Source organism: Phacochoerus africanus, chromosome 10, assembly GCF_016906955.1.
Source record: "Phacochoerus africanus isolate WHEZ1 chromosome 10, ROS_Pafr_v1, whole genome shotgun sequence".
Classification (NCBI taxonomy): Eukaryota; Metazoa; Chordata; class Mammalia; order Artiodactyla; family Suidae; genus Phacochoerus; species Phacochoerus africanus.
Genome location: NC_062553.1, coordinates 15,117,681 through 15,141,821, shown reverse-complemented (window position 1 = coordinate 15,141,821; position 24,141 = coordinate 15,117,681). Strand labels below are relative to the sequence as shown.

At 40.2% G+C, this 24,141-nt stretch overlaps 2 protein-coding genes across 9 annotated transcripts in view; one reads left to right on the top strand and one right to left on the bottom strand.

The window, feature by feature from the left end:
- Positions 1-1,561, top strand: part of KCNIP4 (potassium voltage-gated channel interacting protein 4) — an 887,684-nt gene extending 886,123 nt beyond the window's left edge. For all 4 annotated transcript variants that reach the window (XM_047798369.1, XM_047798368.1, XM_047798371.1 and 1 more), the window contains exon 8: positions 65-1,561. In XM_047798369.1, coding sequence (XP_047654325.1) covers positions 65-112 — 48 coding nt within the window. In that variant the 3' untranslated portion in view covers positions 113-1,561. The remainder of the gene's footprint in view (positions 1-64) is intronic.
- Positions 1,562-2,732: 1,171 nt separating this feature from the next.
- On the bottom strand, positions 2,733-21,757 carry PACRGL (parkin coregulated like). 5 transcript variants are annotated; one of them, XM_047799232.1, is made up of 10 exons: positions 21,563-21,757; positions 20,074-20,148; positions 17,828-17,894; positions 17,549-17,700; positions 15,112-15,179; positions 12,664-12,754; positions 9,220-9,354; positions 8,641-8,748; positions 5,990-6,070; positions 2,733-3,022 (listed from the first exon to the last, which is right to left on the bottom strand). In XM_047799232.1, exons 3-10 carry the CDS (start codon positions 17,877-17,879, stop codon positions 2,966-2,968), a joined length of 744 nt encoding a protein of 247 aa, XP_047655188.1. In that variant the 5' UTR covers positions 17,880-17,894; positions 20,074-20,148; positions 21,563-21,757; the 3' UTR covers positions 2,733-2,965. The 5 variants fall into 5 exon arrangements, with proteins under 5 accessions (XP_047655188.1, XP_047655186.1, XP_047655187.1 ...); XM_047799230.1 differs by lacking the exon at positions 20,074-20,148; XM_047799231.1 differs by lacking the exon at positions 20,074-20,148 and having other exon boundaries at positions 21,600-21,757.
- Between the last annotated feature and the right edge of the window lie 2,384 nt (positions 21,758-24,141).

Sequence of the window (24,141 nt, the reverse complement as noted above, 5' to 3'; positions counted from 1 at the left end):
CAAAATGGTATACTTTCTTCCACAGAAATGCTGAATTTAATTCCACCATTTTTCTCTCTCCCAGGATGAAAACATCATGCGCTCCATGCAGCTCTTTGAAAATGTGATTTAACTTGTCAAACACATCCTCAATCAGACAGACAGATGTGAACTATTCTACCACAGAGTTGGAGCTACCACTTTTAGCATAGATTGCTCAGCTTTACACTGAGGCATATTATGCAAACATGCTTTGTTTTAATATAAAGCAATCCCCCAAAGGATTGGAGTTTCCCATTTATAAATTTGCATCCTTTTCATAATGCTACGGAGTTCATGGGATGTTCTGAGTCATTTCATACCCTGTGACTATTCAAAAGTAACAGAATCTGGCATATAGTTTTATTGATTCTTTAGCCATGATTATTGAGGCTTTCACATTATCAGTGATTCTAAAATATCAGTGTTTTTTTGCTACTCATTTGTATGTATTCAGCCCCAGGATTTTAAATGGTTTTCTAAAATACTGGCATCTGCATTTAATTTCCAGAAATTAATTTTCATGTTTGTACACTATAATTCCAATTACACTTTAAGTAAACAAGATTACCATTATTGAAAAAAAAAATACATAAATAGTCCCAGTTTCTGTGGATTTGCTGCCTTCTGTTTAAAGACATTCACTTACCTGCCGTTTTTTATAACATAAAACAAATTAGTTTATTACCAGATGTCAGCATATGCCTAATAAGGCTTATTCAATAAGCATTTCTTAATTTTTCCTGATATGTATTACAGCCAAGGACTACATGAGAAATGTACTTTTGGACTTGTTCCGTCCTACAGGTTGACTGTTTTCTATTGTGTCACTAAGTGGAAGTCCAAGAAGGCGTGAAACAAGGCAAGGATGTCCATAGGCTTATGCAGAGGGTCAGGCTGCTGTCCTCTAGTCCATGGCAGTGCTTAGCGACAAGTAATCCTTACCCCGCGCTAAAGGCCTGTTCCATCCTCGTTCCCGACATCCTCATGGCACCTTGACATTCCATGTCATTCAGAGACAAAGAGAGCCTGACCACCCCAAGGCCTACTAGGAACAAACAGCAAGCAGAATTCACTTTGAAAGCACCAGTGATTCCATTATATCGAGAACTATAATACCAAAATGTAGTAGAAAATGAATATAAGCGCTAAGCAACTCACCTGGATTATATTATCATTTAGCTCATCATAAAACTCTAATAATTTTGGATTATTTTTAGTGATCTTAAGCCAAAATTGTAAAGCTGCCACAACATTACTGAAGATACACACACTTTCTCTGTTTTGCAGAAATATCACAAAGACCAAGAGGCGAGAGTAGGAGGAAAATTGCAACTGTCTTTGCAACAATAAATCAGGTATCTATTCTGGTGTAGAGATAGGATGTTGAAAGCTGCCCTGCTATCACCAGTGTAGAAAATAAGAGTAGTACAATACATGTACACTGAAATTTGCCATCGCGTGTTTGTGTAAACTCAACGTGCACATTTTGTATTTCGAGAAGAAAAAAAAAATAAAAGCAAATAAAATGTTTATAACTCTACTGTCCGTGTTACAGGTCTTTACTGCAACAAATGTTATAATGACTAAAAACAGTACGTTTTTCTTATGGCATTTTCTCAACTGCAGAGACCTCTCTGCCTTTGGGTGGCACGAAGTGCAAGGAGGAGGAGGAGTCCGAGCAAGGCCAGTGGGTGGGTGGGCAGGCAGCTGAGCGGGTGAACTGAGGATGGGACGAGAGGAGAGCCCTGGGGAGAGCGCACCTGTGACAGGGACCAGGAAGGCCGTGAGTTCTGACAAGCAGTTCCGCAAGGAGCACTCCTCAGAAGCGCCTCCTACTTTAAATTAACTTCTGCGAGACCAGGTCTGAAATGAGAATGACATGAGGTCACCCCAGGTATCGAGGGGCGGAGCAAAGAAAGGCTGTTCTGCAAGGCCTCTGGGACAGGGGGCTGCTGCTCCGGGTCTCCTCGCCTGGGAGGCTTGTCTGCCGGGGGTGTGCTGTGCCTGCCCCGGTCCTCAGGCCCTTCCTGCCCAGGAGATGGGAGGCCTCTGGTCTTCTGCTTCTCTCCCCTTACTCCTTTCTCTGTAAAGTGACCCAGAATCAGCTTCTACTGCCATCAACACTCAGAGCCATACCTGTAAATTATGTTTTAAAAGCTTTTTAATTGAATGAATTGTTAAATGCAACAAAATCACTGAATACCTATATTTTAAGAATTAATCTCTTAAGAATTAATTAACTCAGTATCTTCATGTACTGAACACCAATATTTTCAGACTATGAGATACAAAATAGCATTTAAATATAATTAACACCTAAAGTTTAGGTAGTTTTAAGGAGTTGTAATAAACAACATGTTTGTAAGAGAATTTATACATTAAAATTTTTTTTCTTAAACTAAAATACTCTGGGAAGAAATTTTCCCAAGCATTCCAAATTATAAAATACATATTTATAAATAAAAATTCACAGTGACTTCACAAATGTTTGTCCACTATTTTAAATTTCCATAGACTTGATAAATATAAAACCCAGGAAATGCCAAAATATCAAAAAAAAAAAAAAAAGCACAGCCACAAACCGACTGTATAAAGGCTATAAATAAAAGGCACCAGAAAATACATACAAACACAGCCACAGTAAACCCAGTAATGGTTGTTCACACAAACCATTAAAAACATGAAAAAATAAACCCCACAAGATTGCACTATTACAGAACTTTTTTTTTTAATAGTTTTCCATCATTAACCATTCTTTTTTTTTTTTTTGGATGAATAACGTGCACTATGATTCAGTGGAACTGTGTATACTCATGTAAAGCCGGTAAATACCGAAGGTCAGCTGTGATTTACAAGAGACTAAAGTGAATCTGCAAAGTTCTGCAGATACCCATGGCCAGCGCTTTTTAACGCCTGGTGGTGAGATTTCTGTTGGTCCCTTTCTTCAACAGCATATGGAGCAATATGTTGGAATTTTAGATTTGATGATGAGGAGGCTCCCCTGTCAACAGAAAAACATTGCACCTCATTAGGATCACACAGGGTCCCCCAGTGGTACTGCATTCGCATGCCTAAAAAGGTGTTCAAAATGCAAACCAAATGAGGTGAGGGCAGAACGATGGAATGAGAGGTAGAAACTTTTTCTGAGTTAAATAAAATACGGGTTGCTGCTTACTGTGTTTTTAAAATATTTAACTAGAAAAGGAGTTAGGAACCAGACTCTCAGTTCTTGAATCCAGCTTCTGCCAGTCACTTCATCATCAAAGCTGGGGCTAATTCCTTCTTGGCACCTGTTTCTAGCTCTTTAAAGACAGGTAACAACGACATCTACCTCTGAGGACCACAGCAGAGGTTCAGTGAGTTCAATGTCTAAAACGCACTCAGTAGAGTACCTGTCGCCTAACAGGTTCTCCCGAGCCCCATAAAGATCAGGATGTGTGCACGGATGTATCTTTTCCAAGACAAATGTGCGTATCATTTGAAAAGAATATTAAATCAAGTTAACAATAAACCAATTTCAATTTAAGGCAGATGGTAAACTGATTAGTCATAAGAAAAATGCCACTGTGGCTGTCTGTAGCCGCTATTTTAGTCTCCCCAGAAGCTGAGTCTTTTCACTGTTGTGTTATACCCAAGCCCTAAGAAATGTGAAACATTGAGAAGAATCTTTCAGACTCATCTCCAATATTTAACGAAAAAGAAAGGTATAAATATTTGGGATTTTAGAAAGGAAAGAACATTTGTTAATTTCATGACAGACTATAAAATACCTAAAGCAGGCACCATAATGATTAAGCCAAGGGAAAATCTTTGATATGTGATTGAAATTTTCTACTGCAATTATGTTAATTATTACATTATTATGTAAAACATTAGAAGGAGGGAAGGTGAAAAAGTCTGAGGGAATGAACAATACTTAGTACCCTTATAACTCCAATTTTTAAAATTCTGTATTAGCACTTTTAGAAGTTATTGAGATTGAGTGGCAATAAGAGAACCTCCCTGCTCTCACTGGGACCCTGGGATTGGCCACCTACACCCTCCGCATCCCTCCCCAAATCCTAGTGTGCTAGTTCTCACCAGCATTTACGCACAACTACCCCTCCTCCACACACTCAGGAAGTCTATGCTGGGCCTGCCCCTTTCTAGCTGCCCTCACCCCCTTACCAGGTCACTAGATACGGATGCATGCAGGAAAACCATCTGGGGAGAGTTTGGGATTGAAAAGCCCTGCCATCATTATTTAGCATCTGCTTCCTTGCATTTCACAGAGAGGAAAGGGGGTATTATTTTACATTCCAATTCTCAGAACAGTAAGTACACTTGGAATTCCCTTTCTGCTGGGAAGGGTCACTGGATTGACTACAGGATGATTCTGTGCATCTCAATAAGGTGTCTGGAGGCTAAACCTCAGCCTAGAACCCACACAACAAAGAAACCCATCAACTAGGAGCCCAGCGACGACTGGACTCTCCTCATAGAATCTATCCCAGGTATTCATCAGGAAAATAATATCATCAACTTCCAAAGTCTCTAAAATTGCTCAAATTAGGTAATGTAGGCAACGCTTACACCACAGCATCTGCCATTTTAAAACTGTATGGATCGGAGTTCCCGTTGTAATGCAGTGGTTAACGAATCCGACTAGGAACCATGAGGTTGCGGGTTCGATCCCTGGCCTTGCTCAGTGGGTTAAGGATCCGGCGTTGCCGTGAGGTGTGATGTAGGTTGCAGATGCGCCTTGGATCTGGCGTGGCTGTGGCTATGGTGTAGACCAGCAGCTATAGCTCCAATACCCTTAGCCTGGGAATCTCCGTATGTCGTGGGTGTGGCCCTAAAAAGACGAAAAAAAAAAAAAACTGTATGGATCACACAAATTTTCTTTATAATGAGTGCCTTCAGAAAGTACCTAGAATCAAACTAAGTTCTGCAATGTTAAGATAATGACGTGCAATCCTATCTTTAAGATCTGACTAAATGCAGTCACCAAAACATGGTGAGATCACTGTGCTGTGGAAATACTTCCAAGGCTAGATTATCTGAACACCTCTTTCAAATGATGAAAATCCGATTAAGCCAGTTATTTGGCTGCACACAGAGAGCAATGACGTCCCACACATCCCGCACCTTAGACCAGTCAGCAGGGTCGTTCCTCTGCCTGCAGGCGAGGCATGTGCGCCCCAGCTCATGTGCCTTCCAGACGGAACAATCAGCCATCTGGAAAACTCATTTCAACCTTTGTTTATGGACAGACTGTACATTTTTCAGAGAGAAAAGCTGGCAAATGAAAGGAAAAAAACACTCTCTTTTCAATGAGCTCTCTTAGGTATAAGCCTTTTGTCTTTTAAACTTCCCAATGGTCGAAACAAAAATATCCAGAATACCTCAAAGAAAAAACCTGCAGAGAAGATCTCTGGTGGTCTGGGGGTTGGGAATCTGGCATTGCTACTGTTGTGGCTCAGAGCACTGCTGTGGCTCAGGTGTGAGCCCTGGCCCAAGAGTGTCTGCATGCCAGGGGCACTGCCACAAAAAACCCAAAACAAACAAACAAAAACCACCTGCAGAGCTATACTATATGGAGCACCATCTGTTCTGTGCAAGTGAAGATGCACTGGCCTTATATCCTCACAACCTGGGTCTCAGTCCCTGTGCTGCGAGTTCCCTTGTGGCTCAGTGGGTTAAGGATCCAGCATTGTCACTGCTGTGGCTCTCTTTACAGCTGCAGTGTGAGTGTGATCCCTGGCCCAGGAACACCCACATGCCACAGGCATCCAAAAAAAAGTATCTTCTCTGAATCTGTGTGACAGAGGCAAGGTAGAAACTCTGAGCTCTAAAATGAGAATAAAAGCATCACCTCCACATGGGTACTTGCATCTGAAGTGAGATCATGTATGTTATACAGATAATTTTATAATACGACCAAAAGTTAAAAAAAAAATTATGATTTACAGAATAATGTTCTACTTACACTTCCACCATGCTGCTCTAGCTTCTGTAATGCACTGGTGATTGGCTCTTTGAATTTCTTGTCCCTTAGTCTCTTGGAAAGCTTTTAAAATAAGATTAAGGGAATGAAATGATTTGAAGAAAATAGCACTGTTCACCATAAACAAAATTTCAATAATAAGCTCACTAGAAATAATGCCATTGAGTCTCTACTATATAGTAAGTAAATAAATCTCACTCATTTTGTTTCAGATTTCAAGGCTTTTTTAAGGAAACATCTCATTAAGATTTATATGTAATAGACACACTATTTTTTTAAGAAATAGATTTATATTATTTAAATAATAGCAATCCTACAGAATCTGCTACAGTATTATCATACTGTAGATTTTCCAAGAGTAAGTTTCCTGAGGAGCTGCATACTTTCCCCTTCTGTAATTTGCAAGAGCATCTGGAGGACGAAGATGCAAAGCTAAGCCTCCAAAACACAAGTCTCCTACGGTAGAAAACAGAAAAGACAACAAAGAACAGAGCCCTCTCGTGAGCAACTCAACAGCAGTGACACACAGAAGAGCGAGACTAACACCCACAGGACACCTATGGCTCCCAGCCAAGTCCTGAGGGGCCTCCTTGGGTAGGTGGGTCTGACCCTGCCCGAGACAGGACAGCACGGCTGAGCGAGAATAACAGGAGCAAAGAGGGGAGCAGTGCGATTCAGGTCCTCGAGCACAACTCAGAACTGTTCTCACACCAGATGTCTGCAACACTCACCCAACGGCCGAAGCATTTCCGTCCTCAGCACTTCAGCCAGAGCAGGACGTGCTCATGGCTCCACGTTCTGGGGATAAGCATGGAACCCAGGCAAGACCTCCTCATTGACCAAACACTTCTGGTTCTTCTTCTTTCCAGATCCGATGTAACCCAGACATACTTCCCACCACTATGCACTGAGTACAGGGCCTTTCAGCCAGGTCATCAAAGGTTAGGGAGGGTCAAAAGAGACTCCCGGAAAGATGAAAATGAGAGAAAAGCAACTCTAACAGAGGAGACAGGCTGGACGTACCGAGGTCCTGAGGATGAACAAGAACAGGAGCCTCTTAGAGATTTCAGTTTGCTCTCTTCAGGCCATGTTCCCCTTGGGAAGGGGAGCCCGGGCAGACTCATGAGCCACCACCAGCACCACTACAGATGTAACAGTGTGCAGTTCCTGCAGTCAGGCGGCCGCGTCCCAACCCACTGACCTGGAGGTTGCCGGCATCTGCCGGGTGGCCGTCTCTTCCTCCTGTCCTAGGACTCCCCCACACTAAGGTTCGAGAGTCTATTCTCGCTGTGTCTTTTCCCGACCACACTTGCGGTGAGACTTCATATTCTACATTTCTAAGCTCAGCACGTCTACTTTCACCACTACCCCTCCTTTCCACAGGCTTAGGCACCAGGTCTAAGTCTATCTGCAGAATGAGAAGTTGAAAACACAGTTTCAGGATCTCTCGTACAGATGAGCCAAGAAAAAAGTAGAACCATGACCAACACGCATGTCTCTGAAGTACAGGAGGCCTGCAGAGAAATCCTAGCTGCAGCTGATCCTAGCCAGGACCTGACTCTATCTTTCAGTGTGGCGTGAGCAGCTAAGGATTAACTCTGCATAAAGAAAGGTTTGGCTCTTGCCTTTGGCTGCTGTATAGGACACCTCTGGCTCTGGAAGGTTCTGCCAGCTAAGAGCGTCTTTGTTTACCTGGGGCCTGGAGCCACACCAGACAGTCTGTGCTAACAGTGTGATTTACGGCTGGGGCCTGGGGCCACAAGCTATCTCCTCAGCTTCTAGGGAGGCTGGAGACCAGGGTCAACCAGGCCGGCAGGCAGTGATGCCAAGTGACGGACTTCTACTGGGAACCCTGGACACCAGGCTCAGGTGGGCTTCCCTCGGTGGCAGGCCTCCACGCACGCTGCCACGCATCACGGCTGGAAAATGTGAGCACTGTCCACGCAGCTCCCCTGGGAGAGGACAACAGGAAGCTCCACACCTGGTCTCCCCCGGGCCCCGCCCCGGCCCCGGCCCCGCCTCCTCCCTGTGCTGAGTTCCTTCTGGGTCCTTTCACCATGACAAACGACAAAGGGCAACGGCTTTGCTGAGTGCCATCAGTCTTTCCAGCAAACTGTCTGACCTGAGGGCGGTCCTGGGGACTTCCTGAACCGCAGTGACCCAATACAGGTTTGTGAGAGAGTTAAACCACAAAACGTCTCAGCCCGAATGCCAGTTACAGACTCGCTAAAAACCTTAGAGTGTAAAACAAAGAAAAAGATGAAAACCACGGCCTTAGCACTATCCAATTCGCAAGAATATGAATAAGCACTGCCTATAACTCACAGCTAATCAACACGGGCGTGAAGTCATCGCACTGTTCATTAATTCTGCTCCGCTCAGCTTTTCCTTTATTTGTATTTTAACTCTACAGTTTGCTCACGTGGATTCTTTCCATCAAAAAAATTATTACAGAGAATATGGTCCACTAGCAAAAATGTTTTATGGACAAGTAGGTCTGACATCTACATTTTTTGGTTAGGATGATGAGGTGTTTTTTTAAGGTTTTGATTCATTTTAATGATCACTTTGAAGCCACAACATCAGGAAGAGACACATACACACAACCCCTCGCTCAGCTGTTCAGCACTCACACTTGTAAGCAGATGTTTCAGATGGTCATTCAGAGAAGGACCAACAACGCCGCTTAGCTGCACCAGGGCATTCAGTCCTCTTTCAAATACGCCATCATCCAAGTGGACCTGGGGAGGGGTGAGCGGTTAGGGGTGCACGGGCAGGGAGAAAAAGAGGAGAAAAGGACGGGTAACAAGAAAGGGCCAGAGGTGGTGAAGAAAAAAAACTGAATTTCAATATTGGAAGATATTCAAACAAACCTAGAACTAAAAAAAAAAACCTTTATTACAAGACACCTAGAAGCTAAAAACAAATGTTCTGCTTGACTGACACATTAATTAAAACACACTACGGCACAGAAAGACTGATTTGAGGTTCATTATCTTCTCTAGTTACTCGAGACGCCCCTTCCACCCTCATTACGTGCTCTAAAGGTGTCTTTCAGGAAGTCATCATGTGGCCCTGAGCAACGGTGGCCTAATTCTGCACACACATGAGAATTACAGGTAAAGAACGAACTTGCCTATAACTTGAAGGAAAAAAAGACATAAAATATTCTAAATATACCACAGAAAAGTCTAAAGGAACAAAGGACATACCAGAGCTGCCTTCAGCACGGGAATCAGTCTAGGAAGCAAAGGCACAGCTTTTTCAGGAGCACCTGTGACCAAGAGTAATTCTCTAAAACCTTCCTTTGACACAAACGTATATGGATGTTTAGTCTCTCTCAGACCCTACCAAAACAAAAACAAAAACCTGATTTATTATCCATGTAGTGATACTAATAGCAAAAAAGTTAATCCTTACTAGTGTAAACGAAAATCAATTTTTTTTGGTCTTTTAAGGGCTGCATTCGCTGCCTATGGAGGTTCCCAGGCTAGGTGTTGAATCAAAGCTGTAGCTGCCAGCCTACACCACAGCCGAAGCAAAGTGGGATCTGAGCTTCATCTGCAACCTACACCACAGTTCACAGCAACACGGGATCCTTAACCCACTGAGCAAGGCCAGGAATCAAACCTGCATCCTCGTGGATACTTTTCAGATTCATTTCCACTGAGCCACAGTGGGAACTCCAAAAATCAAGTTTTATTATTATTGTTTTCCTATTTGTTAAATATAATTTCAGCAATGACAATTTCAGTTAAACTAAGAAATTATAGAATATAGGACCTATATTAGACAGGAAGGATCTCTAACCAAGGAAAGGAGGAAAAAAATAAAAGGAATATATAAAAGCAAAGGATAAGCAAGAAAAAAATTTAAAAATAAGCAAAAAAAGGCAAAGAGAGAAAGAAAAAGGGAGACTGTGGGTGGGAGGAGGAGAAAGATAAATAACAAGAAATAAGGAGAAGGAAAGGAAAAGCTCACTACTCCCAAACACTGCCTGGAATCACATCAAATTAGTCTAAAATGTATGTTCATAAACTAGACTTTATGAATGCAAAATTACTGGACTCCCCCCACACCTTTTTTCTTTTTTCTTTTCTTTTTTTTTGCTTTTTTTAGGGCTGCACTCATGGCATATGGAGGTTCCCAGGCTAGGGGTCAAATCAGAGCTACAGCTGCTGGCCTACACCACAGCCACAACCACGTCAGATCTGAGCCGCGTCTGCCTACACCACAGCTCACGGCAATGCCAGATCTTTAACCCACTGGGAGAGGCCAGGGATTGAACCCACAATCTCATGGTTCCTAGTCAGATTCGTTTCCACTGCACCACAACAGGAATTCCAACCCTGCCACCTTAATGGTGATTTTACAAATTGTTTAATGAGTTTCTAAAATATTACATTTCCTCCATATTTAAATACTAAGATATTTAGAAGACAAATCTTATGCTATGCATTGTAAGATTTCAAATATCATTTTTAACATGAGAATGTCAAACAAAAAAGTGAAAGAAAAAAAAAACGTGTACATCATTTCTCACTATGCCTTTCATCCTAAATGCATTAGAAACAATGAGACAGGTTTCTTTTGATTTAACTGACTATTTTGAGTCAGGATAAAATAGCCATTTTTTTTTTTAAGAAAATAAAGAAAGCAATGGCATTATTCTCTCAGTTTGACTATTATTATCTGTGAATAAATATATGCAAGGTCAGGCCTACAAATATTAATTTTCAACCTGTTTGTTCTTTAGACCAACTATCTGCTTCCAAATGATGATGAAACACTTCTTTTCCTAGATGCTACCATGCTTTGAAAACGATGCTGCCAAGCACACTGGCATCATTATGGCACAGGTTCCATGGTCTATGAGCATCCCTATGGTCTTCCTTTTACAGATAAGGAATCTCAGTCAAGAGGTGAAATGGCTGCAATAGTGGTGGTTCTGTCACCACGTCCCCATCACTAAATGAGTGGAGGGAGGGGCTAAAAATGTACCCAGTGAAGAAATAAAAGCACTGGTGTTTGGAAAAGAGGGATTTAAAAGACTGAGTTTATGAGGTCTAAACTAAATCAGAGTCCCTTTGGGGACTCCTCAAGTTACCACCCTCCCCCTACCATGTGATAGGCTAGGATATGTCTCCAAAGGTAACCTAAAAAAAATGTTTGCTACTACCATGTATAAAAAGTTTGAAGTTTAAAAAGAACTAATGAAACATGAGAACATCTTTAGTTTTTTAATACCAAGTTTAAAAGACTTTTGATTAAAACTTAATTTCAAAATAGGCTACCCCTAAAAATACATTGCTTATTATACCAAGATAATTCCATTTAAAATATTAAATACTCCTGGAAAACTAAAGGGGGGACTAGAAATTCTACAGATTCACTGCAATTAAGAAATCTCAGTCAGTAAAATTACCTACTTTTTCTGCTTTGCTGCCCCCAGCCCTCCCCATTAGTTTTACATTTGTTGACAAAAGTTTCTTCAAATGAAGGAAAAAAAGTCTTTATTTTCATCGTTATGTTTTTACTTCAATTACTACGACGTGACTTATCACAGAGGCAATGCCTATTGAGATTAGTATCATCGAAGCTCTAATTTAAGGACTTGTTTCTTAACAGCAACAACAACAAAAAATGATCCTTAACTCTAACAGAAGTTCTAAAAGTTTAAATACAAGACAATTGGTTAGGGAGTTCCCGTCGTGGCGCAGTGGTTAACGAATCCGACTAGGAACCATGAGGTTGCGGGTTCGGTCCCTGCCCTTGCTCAGTGGGTTAACGATCTGGCGTTGCCGTGAGCTGTGGTGTAGGTTGCAGATGCGGCTCGGATCCCGAGTTGCTGTGGCTCTGGCGTAGGCTGGCGGCTACAGCTCCGAATAGACCCCTAGCCTGGGAACCTCCATATGCCGCAGGAGCGGCCCAAAGAAACAGCAAAAAGACAAAAAAACAAACAAACAAACAAACAAAAAAAACAAGACAATTGGTTAATTCATGTCTCGACTTCTGACTCTAACTCTATAAATTTATAAATAATAAAATTCATAGAAGATATCACTGATTCACATCAAGCTAATACTCTGCCAACTTTTTTCCTGACACAAATGTTAACTATAAGAATCTATCAAAAGGTTTTCTAAAATCTTCTATAAAACCATCTCCATGATACCTTACCTAAAATGTACAAGTAAGCTTATACATTTAAAAGCCCAGAAAATTCTCCAAAAGAACGTTTAGGTAGTTAACATCAGTTTCCTAGGAAACATATCATGTTAAATGTGACTGGTTCTATAGAGATCAACCAGTCATTGTTATTTGATGCAGTAGAAGTTAAACCACTGATGTTCTCTTGATTTGACTAGTTCGATATAATTCCAAGCACTTTTTTAGAATTAAGTATGAATATTTTATCCTCTCATCTACAAATCCCTGTGTAGACTAATTTCATGTTTATAAAGCTGATTAATCAGTTTCTGATACACATATACCAGTCATAATTAGTTCCTAAGGGAGCATGGTGTTTTAATACCTGGTGTTTGGCTTTTATTTCAAAAGTAAAGAATGAGATTTCCTGATGAGCTACAAAAAACATTTTCTGCAATTTAAATTTTTTTCCATAAATATTCAGGAACGATACAGTATTTATTTACCTCAGCTAAAGTAATAAGAAGAGGGTCAAATGGAAGATTTTCAGGAGGACATTCCCACTGCAACCTGTGTTTCACAGAACCGTGGACCAACCTAAAATATGAAAGTCAGTGAATGTAACAAGGACAATACAGTTAATTATTAAGCAGTTATTATCTAACACATACATATTCTTTCTAGAACGTAACCATATCAGCATTATTTTGTAACATACAGGCCATGACCTGTATGTTGCGTTTCATAAAGCAATAATAATTAGACAGTTATTTTATAATCCTACGAATTCCTACTCTTTCAGCAAAATTGTTTGGTGGCAAAACTAAAACTCCCTATTTGTCAAGCTTGCAGTTTTGGAGTTCAAGCATTTTGCTATTTGTGTCATAGTGAAATGTCATATTTGATATGTTTCAGTCATAATTATAACAAAATAGATAACCTACAGACAAACCTATATGGCAAACCTATCACGAATTACGGAAACAAAACGTGATAATTACAAACGATGATCCTTTAAGAAGTAACACAATTTTTCAGATACGGATGATGTAAACCTAACACAAATAATCTAAAGGCAAGCCAGGTTTTTTTCCTTGTCAAAAAGAAGAAAACCGAGGCCAGGAAGGTGCAATGGCCCATGCAGGGTAACACAGTGGTAGCCCCAGCAGTGGTAGCTTTGCTGCTGCTTTTTATTCTTTCTTAATAGCCTTTACTGAGGCATAACCAACATGCAAGAAGATGGGCATTGTTACCTGGTGTGAAATTTGCTAAGTTTTTTTTTTTTTTTTTTAGGGCCACATTTGTGGCATACGGAAGGCTAGCGGTCAAATCAGAGCTGCAGCTGCCAGCCTATGCTACAGCACCAAAGGAGCCAAGCTGTGTCTGCAAACTACACCACAGCTCACGGCAACGCCGGATCCTTAACCCACTGAGCAAGGCCAGGGATCAAACCCACATCCTCATGAATACTAGTCTGGTTTGTTACCACTGAGCCACAACAGGAACTCCAGAATCTGGTAAATTCTGATGCATGAATACATCCATGGAACATTCAGCATACCCATGACAGTGAACTTATCACTCTCAACTGTTATTTCACACTCCTTTTGTAGTGTTCTCAACTTGACACTTTCTTTAGTATTATTTTCACGATAGCAAGAAGCCTCAAGACACTGTTTTCACATTTTTAGCAATAATAAATCAGTCGGGGTGGGGAAGGAGTAATAAGAACCTTGAAAGAGACTTTCAATTGGGAATGTAAATACAAAATACTAACAACAATAAATTTAAAAATGCTTCTTGAGCTTATTTTTCACTCAGAGTCCTCCAAATCTGAAAATACCATTAAGAACTACATCTCAGAGTTCCCTTTGTGGTACAGCAGAAACGAATCCGATTAGGAACCATGAGGTTGCAGGTTCGATCCCTGGCCTTGCTCAGTGGGTTAAGGATCCGGCGTTGCCGTGAGCTGTGGTGTAGGTTGCAGATGCGGCTCAGATTTGATGTTGTTGCTATGGCTACGGCGTAGGCCGGCAGCTATAGCTCTGATTGGACTCCTAGCCTAGGAACCTCCACGTGCCATTTCTTGAATTTTTGAACAAAAAGAATGTTGTAAGTATTCTTTCCACAATGAAAACAAAATTTTCTATCATCTAGAACAAGCTAAAACTAGATATACTTAAAAGGAACTAATATTTCTCAGTAGTGAAATCTTAAAATGCTATCACTCTATTAGTAACTCGTAATCTTTTTCTTATGGCCACACCTGAGGCATATGGGAGTTTCCAGACCAAGGACTGAATACAAGCCACAGATGCTGCAGCAACACTGGATCCTTTAACCCACTGCACTGGGCTGGGGATTGAACCCACAGCTCTGCAGCAACCCAAGCTGTTGCAGTCAGATTCTTAACCCACTGCACCAGAGCGGGAACTCCTATATTATTTTCTTTAAAATAGTATCTTTTGATGTCTGTTTAGAAAGACTGAAAGAATTATTATCAAAAATAAACAAAAACAGCTCTATGTACTCATTAAGAAATGTAATTTCAATAAATTTTGAAATGTTTAATTCTTAAAATATAATTTTTAAAAATAATGAAACAATTTCATTAAATTGTCTACTTTCAGGTTACAAACAAAAGATAATTATTTATTTGAAACTTGCCCAAGCCTCTGAATGCTTAAATTGTTTTAGAAACTGGTTCGCTCAATTTCTTAAATTATTTGGTGATTTGCTGTAGATCTATCATTAATTTTATTTTGGAATTACAATGATTTTCTTCAGCAATGTCCCAGGATGTATACCAATCCAACAGCCAAATTATGAATAAGTCACCTTTATTTCAACCTCCATAGTAAGTAAAACTTTTAATAGATTTAAACTGAAAACAGTATTGATTTTACTCAATTATTTTGAACAATGTGGTCAGTTATAAGTTGTATTGATTTTACCTGCAGGGAATACCTCCTTTAGAGTAAACAGCTGCAAATGCAGAAGGCACTCGTGATTGTTCACCAAACTGAAATAAAAAATGACAAGAATACAATAAATATTACTAGCACCTTCACTTTGTGATACCTAATCAATTTCAATCCTGCTGAGGTCAGAGGCAAACGGACACCCTGACTTTCAAGCCACCAGGCTGGTATCAAGTACATCATTCTACTTAGAAACAAGGCTGAAAAAAATGACCAGTCCTCTCAATACTGAAACCACAACCACAATCACATTTTGTGTATTTCCTTTTGCCTTTAACTTGTTTCAGAAGGCGTGGAGGTCGCTGGAATCATATATAAAATAAATATACTATAGATAAATACTATAAACAAATACAATCAGGATAATAATCTTCCCACCCCTCCCCCACTGCAACCTGTCAAGGTGAAGGCTAAACGGAGGAAAGGTGCTAAGTACAGGAAAAGTACATTTGTTGTCAACTTCCAGCCCATCTCCTACATTCCTTCACTCAAATATGGATGATCTGGATGGTCAGAGAATCTGTAATTTCTGCAATCTGGTTTTATGCTTCTATAAAAATCAGACTTAGGATGAGCAGGGGTGACAGAGTTGAAGATAGAGCAAGACTCTCACAAACACATGCCCGAACACACCTGCTTAGATATATAACTTCACGCCTTCAGTTTTTCTACATATTATTTTAAGAATAAATTAATTCCGAATGCGCTTTAAAGACAATTTAAAAGATACTCAATCACAAGTTAAACAACTACAGGATAAATAGTTGCAATATAACGATCAGAGATCTAAGAATTTAGGCACAATAAGTAAAAATTTTACCACATGGTGCTTTAAACATGATCAAACAAAACACAGTTGTCTAAATTGCAAAATACGAACTTATTAATCTATTTTAAAGATATAACTAGCTAAAAAAATTCTTTAAGCCACATTCAGTAAGTTAAAAATGTACTTAAAAGTTTGTTTAGAATGAACTATTTTCCCTCTAGTAAAAATACATAAATGACATTTCATTAAAATATATAATAAAAACATTAATTTACAAAGCTTGATCCATGTCGTGAAAATACACTGCAATACTAATGTTTCATTTTTCTAATTATAGTTCATACTAAGAAAAATGTTTTAAAAATTTTATTTAAGTAAAATACTTAAAATATAGGCATATGAAAGCACACACATTTTAAGTGTATAGATCAGTGAACTCTGAAAAAGCGAATATACCTGCGTAACAACACTCAGGTGGAAAACCTGAATGTTACCAGTGCCCTGGAAGTTTCTGCAGTGCCTCTTCTCAAGTGCTTCCCACCTCTTCCTTGAAGGTCACCACTATCCTGCCTTTCAAGGGACTTGTGCTGGATGGGGAGCTTTTATGTACCTTAGACATGTCTTCTTCAATGTATTCTCAGGTCAAAGCACTAAATTATTGCCCAAAGCTTTCCTTAATCTTTAATGCAATTTAAAACTAGGGACACAAAAAAATTACTACTTAAAGTTTTTCTTTAAAGAGAGGAAGAAAATGGAAATGTTACCATAAACTCAACTAAATATGAGACAAGGAAGCAAAAGCATGGAGATATCAGGGCATTCGTTGGGTGTTCGAGTTCCTTGACAACACGAATTATAGGAAGGAGCAAAGGATCACAGAAGCTTATTTTCCATTTTTCTTTTATAAAGTCAATCTCCTTCTGCCCCTGGATACCTCACCATATCCTCACCTAAGTATCTGCCATATTTTACCTGCCATCAAAGTCTATGTCTCAGCCACTCTCCTAAACCCCTTTAAAAGCTGAAACCATTATCATCTTACCCTGTGTAAAGCTGGGCCAGACACCATCTGCTGTTGCAGCACAAATGTGTTCACTTTTTGGATAAACTGACCTAGAAACTTACAGCTAGGCACTGTTATGTACATAAATCTTATGTTTGTTTAATGTGATTAAATTGCTGTTAGAAGGCAAAAGAAAGCTAGTGCTATAGTTAGGCATTCTGGTGGAGCTAATTTATAGACCACAGAGAAACAGTCAGAGATCTTTACGCAACTATGAAAGCATGTAATTCATCCTATGGTGATTGAATACAAGTTTATTCATTGGTATTAGGAAGTAGATAACCACAGTAATTTTTTTTTTAAAAGAAAGCTGCCGTGTTATCTTCTATTCCGTGACGCTCACCCACGAATGTGATAGGATATACCAAACATGGTTCACTTCTACTTTACACCTTCTCACCTCCACACTCTCATCATTACCTCCACTCTTCATCATAATTACCATATGCGTTCCTTTATCACTAGCCTAAAACTAACAGACAAAAGAAACCTGGGACAGCATTCAGAATGACTCAATAGTGTAGAAATGTCTGCTTCTCTGGAAAATCTGCCGAGTCAGGAATCTCTTTTGTACCTACTGGGTTAATTGTCTTAGGGTTAAGTTTATCACTCGGTCGAGGATAAAGCTGTCTTGCAGATTCTGAAGAACTGGTTGACAAGGATTTGCTTTGTTGAACTGTAGTCCTATGTTTCACTTGCGCACTCAATGATGTCCTTTCATCATGGTCATCTGGAAAAAAACAGTAGCATCAACAAAAAAGAGGTGAAAGCAATAAAGCTCACCCTGTATCCATCTGCACAACACAAAGTGTTATTCACAAAATTTGCCTCTTCATTTAAAAAGCAACGTCCTGTACCTGTTACTCTGTTTCTCAACTGTACGCCTCCATGGCACTCCGACTTCTGCATTGCTTCTCTTTACTCCTGCAGTTAAATGAAACTTGATTTCAACATTCTGATGGAGGAGGCTCATTAACAATATAAAGACCAAACGGAATTGAGTAGGAAACATAGTAAAAGACCCACAAAAAAAGGTACGTTATGGAGCAAAATACCTGAAAACCAATAAGAGAATATGAAATGATGTCAAGGTCAATAACATCAGTAACAGTAAGTGAAAAACTACCTGTAACAAGGGAAGATATAAAAAATATCCATTTTCCATTCAAATCGTCAAAATATACTTTTAGAAATTCAGTTGGAATCCTCTGGCTATAATGAGAAAATACAGACTAGTTTAATTGGCTGGCACATCCCCTACTGTCTCCACCTTCTCTGACCTCGTATTTCCTAAGTTCTAAATGGGAACATCTTCATAACAACTCTTACTTTTCCAGTGACATAATGAACTCTCCTGTTAAATGTACCATAAGTTCCCAAACTCCTCAAACGAAACACAACCAAAACTGAGGTTATCACACTGAAGTTATAAACCCATTGTCAATTCAAGGTACCACCAGTTTTCTGGTCCCTCAGGCTGAAAAATTCAGGATTACTGTGGTCTCTTTTTCCTAAATTTCCTACACACATCCCTACAGATGTGATCAATGTGGAATGATGATGCAAAAGGAGCTCTGGGCTAAGATCTGGGTCTGCATCTCTACTAGGTACAGGTTTATGAATTTAGGCAGATTATTAATCTCCCTAAGCCTCGATTTCTTGACCTATTGAAATGGGAGCGGTAATACCAACTTATCAAGGCTGTCACTGAAGAGTAAATAATAAATCAAGTTGCTCATCCAGTGGATGGTGGTTCACTTCTTCTCTCCCACGATTCCCTTTTTTCTTCTAATGGGAGGGCCCTAGACCATAGCCCTTGATTTCTTGCCTAATCAAATTATTTCAAGGAATCCTCTGCCACACACACCCAGATTCATACACTCAACTGCCTTCTGGTATTTCTAGCTCCAGTTCCAATCCCAAGTTGCACTTGGCACTTCTGGTCTTCTGGTTTCTCAAATGTACACTTCCATAGCACTCTGATTTCTGCACTGCTTCCTTTTTATTTCTACTGGATTATTCCATTCCCCCATTTACATGACACTCCAATTATTCTTCCATTAGAACATTTCCCACTTTAAGTCATATATATATATATATATATATATATATATATATTCATATATTCAAATATTTGAGGACACAAATCACAACTCCTTAAATTTTCTCTTCTTCAGGATAAATACTGACGCTTTCTTAAATGGGCGCTAACATGAGATCATTTTAATTTACTTGGCAAATGAGAAATCTTCACAAGGACAGAGCTCCACGTAATAACATTGAGCCCCCAAATATTTCAAATATGATGTGACCAGATCAAAGTGCCCTGTAAACTAAATGTAAGATTATTTCTGTACCTGGAATAATTTTAAATTTCAATTTCCCTGATTAATACATTGACCTAATTTTCTCAACCTTCTACCAGTAGATGCATTACTTCCCCAAATCATATTTTACATTCATGCCCAAGGCATTTTCTAGAAATACAGTAAGTATTAAGTCATTAAATGTGTTAGATAATATTCTAAGATAAGCTCATGCAGACTTTAATCATGTTAAACTAATATTGCACTTCTGTGATTATTCAACAAGTATTTACGATTATACCTGGTCTCTGTGTTGAAAAGTTCCTGATGGGGAACAATATGATCTAAGTTTGTGTTCTTTAAAAGAAGAAATCTGTGTCAAAGAAAGTTGAGTTTCCTCAAGTCTGTAAATCGGGACAATTACAGCAGCTACTGTAAGAGTTGATGAAGACTAACAAGTTAATATATGTATTCAGAAAAAAATGCTTGGCACATAGTAATTACTACGTTTTAGTTATTATTATTTTCTTTAAAATGGGACAATACCTTTTTGTATTAATATCATCAGTAATAGCGGGGTCACTGTAACCAAATATGTTTCCCCCTTTTTGAAAAATCTTGTTTAATACTTGTGCTGCCAGTATGAAGATCTGGTTTAAGTTCAGTTTCTTTTGGTTGTAAATGGTAATAGCTATTACAGCCTAAAAAGATGCAGCACAAAGACGCCTACCCACAAACATGAAAAGAGCATAGTTCGCCAAGTCAAATCATGACGCACATTTTGCAACACTACCTACCAAATCTGCAAAATTTTTGGTGGAACAACTCAATTTCTATTTTCCTTCATGTCAAATAGCTGTTCCTGTAAGGGACTAATGGGAAAGGGCTGCATTATATTTTGAGTAAGTTCAAAAAGCCACTGAAACTCATTTGAAAAACATTTTAGAAAGTTAAGCTTTCAAAGATTTTAAGTATGCAGGACAGTTTTTATTGTGTGATAATAAAAAATTACATAATTTTCAGCAACAATATCAAAAGATACACACACAATGATACAAATATTTCTGTCCATTTTCAAAACGCCCTATGTCAGAGACTTTCTTTCCAAAACAATCAGTTTTCATTTCTGTTAAAACTATCACCCTTTACCTTATAAAGGACATGTGCTCAATTTTTTTAAATAATATCCATCTGAGAGCACACCATACTGACAACAAAAGTGGACCATTAGTTGTTTGGGGAAAAAAAGCTTAATTCATCAACAACTCTTTTGAGTGCTTTTTCATTAAAAAAAGAAAAAAAAGACAAAACAAAAAAACGTGGAGGGTTTGTAAAGGGATAATGGAGGAGAGAGTTAAAAAAAGTAAGAAATATTTTGTGTTATAAATATTACCAAGGCCACCCTCCATTCTTTTACAAAACAATATAAAGATTCTAAATAGACACTAGAACCCATAAATCCACTTAACCCCAACACCTAAACTATGTCGTGACATCAGAGTGCAAACAAACCAAGCAGGCCTCACTGTGGAACCCTCATTTTCTCCTTAGGTTTCCTTAGGCACTGCAGGTCATCTACAAGGGATTATAGGCATCTGTGTGGATGCTAGAAAAGCTACTTTTCTTTCATTGTTTTGGACAGCTCATATACGTTTCTTTTCCCACATGCATTTTCTTCCCACACCTGGCTTTGAGACCACTGCACTGAAGTCTCAGAGGGAGAAGCCACGTTTTTCTCCTACTTTCTAATCTGGATAGTTCTAAAAGTGTAAAGGAGCCCCGCTAAAGAAGCTGTGCTCCATCTCTAAAGCTCCTTCAAGTTCCAAAGAACAGCGACACAGCCTAATATCCATCTATCCCAACACTTTTCACCATAAAGTAATCCAAAGAGCCAATACTAAGAGTGTTAATAATATCTGCTTTACATTTTCCTAGCCTCTCCTCCTGCAAAATCACACATTCCCAAAGGCATTTAAGACCAACATTCAAGGCCAGAATGTTGTCAAAGTTAGAAAACAAGGAGGATATGGAGAGGGTAGGAAGAACGGAGAAAAAGAGGGTTTTTTGGTTGGTTGGTGTTTAAAGAGGATAGAAGAGAGCAGGGGAAAGGCAGACACTTTCAAATAAGACCTAAAAAGGCAAAATCTCGGCCACAGCCTGACCAGGAAGGGGGAACTCTTCACGCTCAGCATCTCCAGACTCCTTAGCAACGTGGTAAGGCGGTCCTAGCAACAGAAGAAGCCTCCTGCACCGATAGAGTGCGGGCGGAACCGCGGCTCCCCGCACCTGCACGGGATTCACAGCTCCAGGGACCTGTTCCTACCACTCCTCTCTCCAGCCGCGATCTGCACAGCAGCCACCACCCGACCTGGGGCTTTTGCCGGCGCCCGCCGGGCCACCAGCTGCCGGTCTCGCCACCACCGCCAGGGACCGGGAAAATGATACCTCGTCGGGCCCCAGAATCTGGCGGCGCCGCACAGTGACGTCAGACGCACTTTGCGTCCTTTAAGCCAATAGCACGGAGGTCGCAGAGGTGCCGGGGGTGGAAAAGGGTTGCCCTGGCAACGAGGCGCCAAGTGAGGAAAGGTTAGCTGGGGAGCTAGGATCCCTGTCTCCCGCGACAAAGGGGCATCTAGTGAAGGATCTTTTCGGAACGACAGAGCCAAGGATCAAAGAGCACAGCCTCCAGCCTCCTAGTACCCGCGCCGCAGCTTTTACCCAGTCCGTGCATTTAACTCGTACCGTTTTCTCGCACACTCTAACTCAGTGGACTCCAAGTATCTTGCCTTAAATCCCCTGAGAACTGGCCGTGAACTTCCAACCCAGAGACTTCTGTGGAGAGCCACAGCTATCTGCCTGCCTACCTGTGGAATTTTCTTTCCTGTCGTATCTTACTGTCTTACTCATATGCTGTTGCAGTCAACTACGTAATATATTCATATTTTAATTAACGTGTTTTTGTACTCCAGATTATTTTAATAAAGCATATGCTGCGGGAAAATGCATGTTTCCTAGTGATTCCACAAAAAGCAATTTGGGCTGTGAAAAACCTGAGCTCTTTCAGACTTGTCCATTGTGTTCCTTTCTAGCGCCCTCTCCTGTTGTTGAGCCATGGCCTGACACACTTTGTGCAGGTAGTAGCTAACTATACAATTGATACTGTCCGAACACTGCAAGCAACGTAATCATTCCCTGCACTTATAGGGCCATTCTTGCTGTTTGAATTGCTGCCCTACAAGTGTCTTTGCACAATACAGTGGGGACTCAGGAAACTTTTTTTTTCCCCTATTGACTGAATCAGAGCTGCAGCTGCTGGCCACAGCCACAACACAGGATCCGAGGAGGGTCTGCGACCTACACCGCAAGGCTGGATTGATAACCCACTGAGCAAGGCCAGGGATCAAACCCGCACACTTGTGAGTAAACTAGTCCTGTTCATTATTGCCGAGCCACAATGGGACTCCAGGAAACACTCTTTAAATACATGCAATAAACGAATGAATTCTATGTATATCTAATTTCTCTTATGTTCTGTGAATCTTTCATTTAAGTCTATCTTAACTCTGACAATTCATTATATTGTATTTACCTATCTTCTCCACTAAAATGAAATTTTCTCCATTGCTTTTCTATTCCAATATCTAGCCCAATGGGTGGTCAGGTAATGTTAAAAAAGAAAAAGAAAAATTCTATTTCTTAGCTCTTTTCACCTGATAATCTCTCCTCCAGTTTCTTTGAGAATTATTGTGTCATGTTGCCCTCTTCTTCACGCCTAGCATCTCCAGTGGCATACTTAGTAACACCTAGCTCCTGATATTTTAGCCTCTCTGCCTGGAGTATAAGAATAATCTGTGTTAAGTACTGCAGAGAAGTATTGCACAAGTTCTGAAGTTAGTCTGTGTAGGTTGGAAACTCAGCTCCTTCACTTACTAGCTACCAGGTCTTTGTGGATGTCATTTTACCCCCTCAACCTTAATTAGCTTGCCCTTAATTGCTTAAAAGACAATTTGTCCCTTTCTGTACAAAGTTCAGACTAACTGATCATTCCCAACCATAGAAAATGAGACGCAGGACATTTTCTATGTACTTTCCAGTACGTCCTGTCAGGAAATGTTAGATATCATCAATATTTAATCACTGAATGCCCTCATTAAAAAATTAACTTTTAGAGTTCCCTTGTGGTGCAGCAGGTTAAGGAACCAGTATTGTCACTTTGGGAGCTTGGGTCGCTGCTATGCCATGGGTTCAATCCCTGCTCCCTGGAAACTGCATATGTCATGGGTATGACCAATAAATAAATAAATAAGAACTTAATTTTTTTTTGTCTTTTGTCTTTTTAGGGCCGAACCTGAGGCACATGGAGGTTCCCAGGCTAGGGGTTGAATCAGAGCTGTAGCTGCCAGACTACGCCACAGCCACAGCAACGCAGGATCTGAGCTGCATCCACAACACGTACCACAGCTCATGGCAACATTGGATCCTTAACCCACTGAGCAAGGCCAGGGATCAAACCCATGTCCTCATAGATACTAGTCGAGTTCGCTGACCACTGAGCAATTTTAGGAGCAAAGATGGGAACTCTTAAAAATTTTTTTGTCTCTTTTTTTTTTTTTTTTTTTTGGTCTGAGTTTGTGTGTGTGTGTGTGTGTGCATCTTTTTAGGGCCTCGCTTGCAGTATATGGAGGTTCCCAGGCTGTGGATCAAATTGGAGCTGTAGCTGCCAGCCTGTGCCACAGCCACATGGAAGTTTCCAGGCTAGGGCTACACCACAGCCACAGCAACGCAGGATCTGAGCTGCGTCTGTGACCTACACCGCAGCTTGAGGCAACGCTGGATCCTTAACCCACTGAGCAAGGCCAGGGATT

Excerpts from the sequence above, each read along its gene's own strand:
- PACRGL (XM_047799232.1), bottom strand. The coding sequence starts at position 17,879 with ATGCAGAAGTCGGAGTGCCATGGAGGCGTACAGTTGAGAAACAGAGTA. Across the intron at positions 12,755-15,111 it reads AAAGGAGGTATTCCCTGCAG|GTTGGTCCACGGTTCTGTGA; the intron begins GTAAAATCAATA and ends TTCATATTTTAG. Across the intron at positions 8,749-9,219 it reads CCGTGCTGAAGGCAGCTCTG|GTCCACTTGGATGATGGCGT; the intron begins GTATGTCCTTTG and ends ACCCCTCCCCAG.